This window comes from Arachis duranensis, chromosome 4 (genome assembly GCF_000817695.3).
Source record: "Arachis duranensis cultivar V14167 chromosome 4, aradu.V14167.gnm2.J7QH, whole genome shotgun sequence".
NCBI lineage: Eukaryota > Viridiplantae > Streptophyta > Magnoliopsida > Fabales > Fabaceae > Arachis > Arachis duranensis.
This window is the reverse complement of record NC_029775.3, coordinates 5,550,885-5,560,678: the sequence shown is the minus strand read 5'-3', so window position 1 is coordinate 5,560,678 and position 9,794 is coordinate 5,550,885. Positions and strand designations below refer to the sequence as shown.

Below are 9,794 nucleotides of genomic sequence, written 5' to 3'. Positions count from 1 at the left end.
CCTGCAAAGACACTCCGACGCTCTAGTTAGTTAGTATGCAGGTGAGAAATGGATTAGGTAGGATCTGTGACGTACCTTGGGGGAGGGGTAGGACCCTCCCCTTATATACTATGTCAGGTGCGGGTCCCACGAGGACAGAACCCACCTTCTTTGAAGCTTCCCTGTACAGCTGTGGTGGCCAGCTGTCCCGGGCACGTGTGCGGGTCGGATATGGGCGCATTGTCCGACCGTTCAGGTCGGGTGGTTGGTGGGTCGGGTCAGCCCACATCCCCTTTTGGGCCAGGCCGTAACAGTGCCCCCAACGCGCCAGCAATAGTCGCGTGGGCTGTTGGTGGCGTGTTATTCTTGTCTCCATGTGTTCTCGCTAGGTCGGCCGCCCATGGGGGGGGACGTGCCTTTTGCGCGCGTGCCTGTTTGTTGCTGGGGCTGCCATTCATCGCCTCGTTATTCGCATTGAGCATTAAATGCTCATAATGGGTTTAAAATCCTTCGTGGAAAGACTAATATGTCCCTCGACTTTCGCGCTCCTTTTGGTGGTGGTTTTAAACACTTTGTGATGCTTCTGGTGTTCATTTGGTGTATGTTCCTTTGCTTTCGATTCCATCATTCCCATCTTCTTCTCCCTCTGCAGTTCCAAAATTTCATCTTTCGTCCGGATTTTTGCTATCAGGATAGGTAATTTCTTTTTGCCTTCTTTTTTCTTCTGCCATTACTTCCTTTTTGTGCATGCCGTATGTTTATCTTGCATGACGGCTGATCCCAGGTCCTAAGTAGGTGTGTTAGGGGGGTTGCCATTCTAGAGTAACTTTGTTTGGGTCTTATCATTTTTAACCGTGTTTAGCCTTAGTTGCGGAATAGACTGAGTGTAGCTTCAGTATTCACTCCGAGCACCCGACCTCTTAGACTGACTGGATGGTCCCCACGTAGGTATGGCTCGCACCGCCTCCCGGGCTTCCCCTTCTCCCGCGGCGTACGACCCTTACGCCTGGGTTGTTTCTAATGTAAGGGACTCCCCCAATCAAATGGGCGAGGAGGAGCTCACCGAGTTCCGTCAAAATGAGTATCTATGCGAAAGAACCGACGAGGAGTCCAACTACGACGTCTTCGTCCCGGCTCCTCACGAGTGCTTGTACGAGCTCAACTTCCACACTCCCCGAGTTGCTGATTGGATTTGGTTCTACAAATCCATGTTTACTCAAGTGGGAGTTCGTATTCCGTTTTTCGCTTTCCAAATGGCGCTTCTGGGTCGGGTTTCCGTGGCACCGTCACAGCTACATCTGAACAGTTGGGCTTCAATCCGCTGTTTCGAGATGGTTTGTGAATATCTCGAGCTGCCGGTGTCTGTAGATGTTTTTCTTTTCTTTTTCAACCTTACAAACCCTTCGAAGGAAGGGAAACATAAGAAGGGGTTCATGTCCTTCCGGTCTGCCCAAGGTCGGAGGATTTTTGGTTTGTTTGAGGACTCCTATCACGGATTCAAGGATAAATATTTCAAGGTCCGCCCTGTCAAAGGTCGTCATCCTTTTTGGTTGTCGTTGGAGGGGGCACGCCTCATCCCGACCTATTGGAGCTTCGGGGTGGGGTCCAATGCCTTCGTCAAAGTAACCTACAAGGGCATGTCTGCGGTAGATAGGAAGATTGCCGATGTGTTATTGGCAATCTTCGGGAGGAATCACATGAATCCTCACCTCCTCATGGGTGACCGGGAAGCCGGTCGGAGCTATATTTGTGAGAAGTTTTTACTTGCTTTGTCTTTAGTTTCTTGCTTTTCCCATTATTTCATTGTGACTAAAGGATTTTCTTTTCTTGTTTCAGTGGGAATGTCTGCCGAGATAACGGGTCTCCCTAACTTGTTCCAAACCATCTTATGTGCTAGTGACGACGAGGCGGGCAATGAAAAATCGGCTGCTCCCCCGGAGGACAAGAGCAAGGCCACTTCTGAGCAAGGGGCTGTGGCCGATGAAACTGGTACCTCGGCTCAGGGTGCCTTGGCTCAAAGCGACAGGGAAGTGCGCGTTTCCCCCTTCCGAGAAGTAGTCGGCACTGGGGGTTCGACGTCCAACCCCGCTGCCGATGATGAGGTGGAGGAAGTGCCCAGCCTCAAAAGAAGGAGGGCGTCCAGCAGTCCCGAGGGGGTTCTCACTGTGATGGAGAAAATTTTGACGCGGGAAATTTTATAGATTCTCAATTGATCCCCGGGACTAAGGAGCACTTCCACGAGTCATCTCTTGCCGGGCAAGCGAGGTGGATCCTCTTGCGCGGCGCGGTGATAGCTCGGAAAGCCGAGTTCGAGTTGTCTGGGATGGAATCTCTTCGCAGGAGGTTGGAGTCTGCTGGGAAGGCTAATAATGAGCTCAAACGTGAAATTGAAACTCTCCGGGAGCAGCTGACCCAATCTAATGAGAAGCTTGACGCTGCCGAGAAGAAATCATCTGCTGCCGAGAAGAAGGCCTCCACTGCTGAGAAGAAGTTGGAAGAGTCAGACGCCACGGTTTCCCGTTTTGTTGAGCGAGAGATGACTTTAGAGAGTCAGGTTGGTGCGGCCCAAGGGCGGGCGGCCACGCTAGAGAAGGAAAAGCAAGCTGTCAAAGCTGAGCTCGCAGTATTGAAAACAAAGTATAAAGACGTTGTCAAGCAGGGGAAGGGTGCGATCCTGGCAACCGAGGAGGCCCTTAAAGCTCAGGTCAAAATTGTTGCTCCTGATTTCGACACGTCGGCAATTGGAGTCTTCAAAGTGATCAAGGACGGGAAGATTGTTGACGTTCCCAAAAAGTGATTCCTCTTGTTTTTTAGGAAACTTTTGGTTGGCCGTTTGTTTTGGCTTTTGTGAACAGTTGTTTTATTGGGTTGTTTGCCCGTTTTGTCATAATTAATACTTTTTTATTCGTCTGGTAGTGTTGTCGTTCATATTCACCGTTATTAGTTTGTAGTTGCCGTTCGTGGAGCCAAGTCGTGGCTTTGTAGTGTAGCCGTTTGCTATTGTGGTGATTGATGGGCTACTGGGGTGATCAGTCCCGGGGCTGCGCATCGTTGTCCATTTGTGAGGAATTCGCTTGCGTAGTGGGTTGTCCAGAAAAAGTGAAAAAAACAAAAGAAACAAAATTTGCACAAGTATGTCTTATTCGGTAATTGCGTAAAAGGCCCGTAGACCATAACGAAAAGTATAATTCCGTGAATTAAATACTTAGCTCGATTGGTCGGCATGTCGCCTCATGTACTAGGAGTAGAATCTTCTCAAGTTGTTCGCGTTCCACGTTCTTGGGACTTCTTTGCCATCGAGCCTTTCTAACTTGAAAGCGCCTTTACCCATTACTTTTTTGATTCTATAGGGGCCTTCCCAGTTTGCCGCCAGCTTGCCTACTCCAGGGGTCAGTAAGCCGATGTTGTTACGCCTTAGGACGAGATCGTTCGGTTCAAACACTCTTTTGAGCACTTTGGTATTGTAGCGTAGGGCGCTGTTTCCGCCAAATGGGCCATTTCTCTGGCTTTATCTATCAGGTCCTTCTCCACGGCTTCCCCCACTCCTTTCAAAAGTAGTCGCGGGCTCGGTTCCCCAATTTCCACGGGTATTACCGCATCTAACCCGTATGTCAGTCGGAAAGGGGTCTCCTTAGTGGAGGACTGTTCGGTTGTTCGGTAAGACTAGAGGACCGAGGCAAGCTCGTCGGCCCAAGCACCTTTTTTATTATCTAGTCACTTCTTAAACCCTAACAGGATAATCTTGTTCGCGGACTCCACCTGTCCGTTTGTTTGGGGGTGCTCTACCGAGGAGAACTTCTGTCTTATACCCAGGCCGGTGAGGAACTCCGTGAACTTCTTGTCGGTAGACTGTGTGCCGTTGTCCGAGATAACGATCTCCGGGATCCCGAACCGTGTTATCACCTGCCTCCACATGAATATCCTGCAATTGGATGAGGATATGCTGGCCAGCGGCTCGGCCTCTATCCATTTGGTGTAGTAGTCAATGGCGACTATGAGGTACTTGACTTGTCTAGGACCAACTGGGAAGGGCCCCAATAGATCGACTTCCCATTGTGAAAATGGTCGGAAAGACGTTAACAGGCTTAGCTCGGAGGTCGGTGCCCTGTGGAAACTGGCGTTTTCTTGACACTTGGCGCATTTTCTGACGAATTCTTTAGAGTCTGCCATCATTGATAGCCAATAGTACCCAGCTCGGATTAACTTTCTTGCTAAGGCTTTGCCCCCTATGTGATGTCCGCAGCAACCTTCATGGACTTCCCTGAGGACGTAGTTCGTCTGGTCGGGGTGTAGGCATTTCAGTAGGGGCTGGTTGAGTCCTTTCTTGAATAGCTGTCCCTGGATGATCGCGTACTTGGCCGCTTCCCTTCTCAGTTTCGTGGCATCCTTTTCGTCTTCGGGAAGTTTGCCATTTTCTAAGAAGCTGGTGATGGGGTCCATCCATGAGGGGCCTAGCCTTGATAGGTGTAGAGTGACCGCCGGCTCCCTCATCATACCTTGGATGAGAGATCGGTTACCCTCTCCCGGCTTGGTGCTGGCCAGTTTTGATAGGAGATCTGCCCGTGTGTTCCTTTCTCTGGGCACGTGGTGGATCGTGACCTCTTCGAACTTTTGGCTCAAATCCTTGACCTTTTCCAAGTACTTTTGTAATAATGAGTCTCTGGCTTGATAGCTTCCGTTTACCTGGGAGGTGACGACTTGTGAATCGCTGCATATCTCCAACGTCGTTGCTCTGACTTCCATTGCTAGGGCTAAGCCCCCTATGAGGGCTTCGTATTCTGCTTGGTTGTTCGAGATGGAAAATTCAAACTTGATCGACTGATCGTATACGACCCCACTCGGGCTTTCCAGAATGATTCCGGCGCCCCCGGACGTCTGGTTGGAGGCTCCGTCCACGTGGAGCCTCCATCGTGTGCTCGTTTCTTCGGTTGGATCTCCTGTTACTTGTACCAGAAAATCTGCCATTGCTTGCGCCTTGATTGCTTGCCGGGGTTCGTATCGTATATCGTATTGGGAAAGTTCAATGGACCAAGTCATCATCCTTCCCGCCAAATCAGGTTTTTGAAGTACTTGTCGGATTCCCTGGTCCGTTCTTACGACAACCTGGTGACCTTGGAAGTATTGCTTTAACCTCCGTAAAGAGGTCAAGAGTGCCATAGCTAGTTTTTCTAGTTTGCTGTACCTTAGTTCTGCCCCTTGTAGGGCTCTGCTCACGAAATAGACTGGTTGTTGAGTCCTCCCTTCTTCTCGCACTAGAACCGCGGCCAGGGCTTCTCCAGTTATGGCGAGGTATAGGTATAATGTCTCCCCGTCCTTTGGCTTTCTGAGCACAGGGGGTGCCGCCAGGATTTCCTTGAAGTGTCTAAAGGCTTCCTCGCATGCGGGCGTCCATTCGAACGCTATCCCTTTCTTCATGAGGTTAAAGAAGGGCAGGGCCTATGTTGCTGACGCTCCGAGAAATCGGGATAACGAGGTCAGCCGCCCTGCCAATCTCTGGACGTCCTTGATACAACCTGGGCTCTTCATCTAGAGTATCGCTTGGCATTTCTCCGGGTTGGCTTCTACCCCTCTCTGGGTTATCATGAATCCTAGGAACTTTCCAGCTTCCATGGCGAAGGCACATTTGAGGGGGTTGAGCCTTATGCCGTGTTGTCGGAGAGACGCGAATACATTTGCCAGGTCATTCAGGAGGTCGTCGGGTCGCGTTGTTTTCGCGAGGATGTCGTCTACATAGACTCCACTGTTTTGCCTATGAGGTCGTGGAATATCTTGTTCATCAGCCTTTGGTATGTTGCCCCTGTGTTTTTTAGGCCGAATGGCATTACCTTTTAACAGAAGGTTCCCCCGGCGTTATAAACACTATTTTGTCCTCGTCGGGACGGTGCATCGATATCTGATTGTAGCCGGAGTAGGCGTCCATGAAGCTCAGATAACGGTAGCCTGCCGCAGCGTCGACGAGTGCGTCTATGTTGGGGAGGGGAAACAATCTTTAGGGCATGCCTTGTTAAGGTCGGAGTAGTCTACGCACATTCTCCATTTGCCGCTGTGCTTCCTTACAAGAACTACATTCGAGAGCCATGTCGAGTAGTCTAGTTCTCGTATGAAGCCTGCTTCTAGGAGGCTGGCCGTCTGCCTGGCCACCTCCTCTGCCCTCTCCCGTGACATCTTTCTCCTTCGTTGGGCTACCGGGCGTGCTTCCGGCTTGACGGCCAGGTGGTGTGACATAATTTCGGCGTCTATGCCCGGCATGTCGGCCGGTGTCCAGGAAAACAAATCCCTAAGGGCCCCTTCAATACATGTGGGAGATTCCTATTGACGAACGTGAATTTTTCCTTCGTGTCGCCGACCATGATTTTTTCCAGGTCCCCCTCTAGTTCCGGTCTGGGTTTGTCGTCTACTCTGGCGTCCAGGTCAGCTAGGAACACCCCGGACGCCTCTTTGGATTTCTTCCTTAGGGAGAGGCTGGTGTTGTCGCAAGCGACTGACGTCTCAAGGTCTCCTCTTATGGACCCTATGGATCCGTTATCGGTAACAAACTTCATGACTAGCAGCTTTGTGTTGATTATCGCTTCAACATCGTTAATCGTCTTTCTTCCCAAGATGATGTTGTAGGCAGTGGAATCTCGGAGGACCACGAACTAGGCCATTGTCAATCTTTGGCTTTGAGCCTGTCCCACTGATATCGGCAGGGATATTACTCCATCAGGTTTGATGAAGTGGTCGCCCAACCCAATGACCCCGTGCTGGTGAGTAGATAGGTCGGTGTCCCTTAGCCCCAGTGCGTCAAACACGCTGCGAAACATGATATTCGAGTCTGCCCCCGTGTCGACAAGGATTCGTTTGACGAAACCGGTTCCCACTTTGGCCGTGATCACCATGGGTGGGCTTTCAGGGGCCTCGTCGAACCACTGGTCTTCCGGGCCGAAAGAGATGGAAGGGGGCTTCTTAGAGCTTCGCACCAGCGAGGACGAGACCGCCAAGACCTTAGCATCTTTTTTGTGCACCGATCGTGACCTTGGCGCGGCGTTTTTGGCCGTCACTACGTTTATCACAGTGAGGCCGTGATCTCTGTCTTCTGGCTCCTGTCACCGCTTTGCTGACCGGGTTTTGCCTTCTTCGTCTTGGTAGCGATGACGCCTCCTCGGCTCCCTTATAAGATGGGAGAATTCTGTTAGCTTACCCTCCCTTATCGCTTGTTCCAGTGCATCTTTCAGGTCAAAACAGTCCTGTGTTTGGTGACCATAGCCCTTGTGATAGTCATAATAGAGGTTCTTGTTTCCCCCTATACGGTCCTTGAGTGGTCGGGACTTCGGCATGATTCCTTTCTCGGCAACTTGCTGATAAACTTCCATGATGGGAAAAGTGAGCGGAGTGTAGTTGGTGAATTTCCCGACCCGGGGGAATGGCCTGGGTGCCTTGCTCGGCGCTCCTTCCCTGGCTTATTCTTTTTGTCTTTCTCCATTACCTTGCAGCCTAGGTTGGTTGTAGCCAGAGTGCCGTTTATTGGCAGCCACGACTTGGCTGACTTCCTCGTCATTTATGTACTCCTTGGCTACCGTTTGGATTTCGTGCATCGTCCAAACTGGTTTCGTGGTAAGCTGCTTTCGAAAGTTCTCGTTGAGGAGGCCGTTCGTCAGACAGAGGCTGGCCACTGAATCGGTTAGGCCGTCAATTTCTAGGCATTCGTCGTTGAACCGGTCCAGGTATTTTCTGGTCGGCTCTTCTTGTCTCTGGGTTATCCCCAGAAGGTTGATCGGGTGTTTTGCCTTTGCTATTCGTGTTGTGAATTGGGCTAGGAAGGCACGGCTGATGTCCAAAAACCCATGGATGGACCCCTGCGGGAGGCCATTAAACCACCTGATCGCGGGCCCCGCCAGGGTCACCGGGAAGGCTCGGAACCTCACCCCGTCCCCTACTCCCTCCAGATTCATCCTTGCTTCAAAGGCTGTGAGGTGTTCCAAAGGGTCTTGGTTTCCATCATACTTCATGTCCGTTGGTTTGTCGAAGTGCTTCGGCAACCGGACTTCGAGGATGGATCGGTGGAATGGGGTGGCGCCCATTATCACGGGTCGCCGTGTCCTCTCGGACCTCTCTTCCCCGTCTTCGCGATCTCGTCCCGGGTAGCGCGTTTCCTTGCCCCGGGAGTAGATGATTGTGTCATTTCGTCTTCTCGGGATAGGTGACTCTTCTCGAGTGCTCTCCGCTTCTGTTCGGGATGCGGAGGCGTGTCGTAGACGACTTCGGCGGGAGTCTCTCTCTCGGCTTTCAGGAGATGGAAAGTAGCTAGGATCGGTGGTTCATCGGTCGTGCTCCTGTTCGGCTAGCTGCCGTTCCAGGTTCTGGACCCTGTGACGTAGCTCCTACATTATTCTGGCGTTGTCGCCGCCAGTTCCTCCGAAGGGTCGCGTCCTTGTGTGTGGTTCAGTGCGTTGACGGGGGGACCTTCGCCGTTCTCTTGGCGAGGCGACGGAGGCTGCCCCCTCTGCTCCGGCTCCTCGGCCTAAGTCTCCGGCACCCGGTACGACGTCCATTTAGGCGATTCCCACAGACGGCGCCAATGTTCAGTTGTTCGGTTACCGGACGGTTCGGGTGGAATATGTAGAACTGGGGACGCTTCGATCACGATCACGCCTGGTTCCGGTCTGCCGAGCTCTCGTTGTGGAAGGAGGGGGTGTCACCTGCACGCTCTAGTCAGTTAGTATGTAGGTGAGAAATGGATTAGGTAAGATCTGTGACGTACCTTGGGGGAGGGGTAGGACCCTCCCCTTATATACTATGTCAGGTGTGGGTCCCACGAAGACAGAACCCACCTTCTTCGAAGCTTCCCTGTACAGCTGTGGTAACCAGCTGTCCCGGTCGCGTGTGCGGGTCGGATATGGGCGGATTGTCCGACCGTTCAGGTCGGGTGGTTAGTGGGTCGGGTCGGCCCACATCCCCTTTTGGGCCAGGCCGTAACACATTTAAATTGAATTTTCACTTAAATGCGAATAGTAATTATTGAAAGTAAATTAGTATGCGTTAAATTTAAAATACCAACAGTGAAATAGCGCTCATTAAATGATATTATATGCTTTTTTTTCTTGAACAAATGAAAAATGTGTTTCCTTTGTTAGATCCAACTTTACATGTCTTAAACTTTATATATATATTTTCCAAAGTTTTGTAGTTTATATATAATTTATATATATAATTAGATTTTGTCATAAAATAAAAACTATGTGCCAATATCCTTCTAATTTCATTTTACGTGTATCACTATTGTCATAGTCCAATTCGTTGACGTTAACCTTGAAATGCCCATTTTGTGGGCGCTATCCAAAAAATAGAAACCTGGCCCATTTCGTGAGCATTGAAATTGAGTTGGAGCATATATTCTTGAAACGCTCATTTTTTGGGTGCTATCTAAAAAATGGAAACCTGAGTCATTTTGTGGACACTGAAATCGAGTTGGAGCGTATATTCACTTCGTAGATGATAGACTGCGCATTTTGAAAATTATTTACAGCTGTATATTTAGGGAAATAATTTTTTTCTTTATTTATTTCAATAAAAAAGCCCAAAAACTCTTTACCGTTTTGCGTGCTTTCGTCTATATTCTCTGATTCTTTTCTTTTCTTCTCTTCTCTTAGAGCACCTCTAATGAATGATCCCCATTCAACTTTTTTCTGACACTTTGAAGAATTTACCGTTGGTGAAGAAGAAGAGAAACGAGTTCCCTCACGGAGTTCAAGGTGGAAGAGTCCCTGCTTAGAGGGACTCAAGGACAACCAATGGTAACTTGCCACATGGCAAGTTACCTTTTAAATAAATATATA

The 9,794-nt window shown here is 50.1% G+C and overlaps 2 protein-coding genes across 2 annotated transcripts in view; one reads left to right on the top strand and one right to left on the bottom strand.

The window, feature by feature from the left end:
- Nucleotides 1-7,418: 7,418 nt before the first annotated feature.
- Nucleotides 7,419-8,039, bottom strand: LOC107482833 (uncharacterized). Its single transcript, XM_016103427.1, has one exon. The coding sequence runs from the start codon at nucleotides 8,037-8,039 to the stop codon at nucleotides 7,419-7,421; it is 621 nt and encodes a 206-aa protein (XP_015958913.1).
- Nucleotides 8,040-8,127: 88 nt separating this feature from the next.
- LOC107482834 (glutathione S-transferase T2-like) overlaps nucleotides 8,128-9,794 on the top strand; it is a 3,319-nt gene continuing 1,652 nt past the window's right edge. Inside the window, exon 1 of the mRNA XM_016103428.1 lies at nucleotides 8,128-8,258. Coding sequence (XP_015958914.1) covers nucleotides 8,128-8,258 — 131 coding nt within the window. The remainder of the gene's footprint in view (nucleotides 8,259-9,794) is intronic.

Excerpts from the sequence above, each read along its gene's own strand:
- LOC107482833 (XM_016103427.1), bottom strand. The coding sequence starts at position 8,039 with ATGGGCGCCACCCCATTCCACCGATCCATCCTCGAAGTCCGGTTGCCG.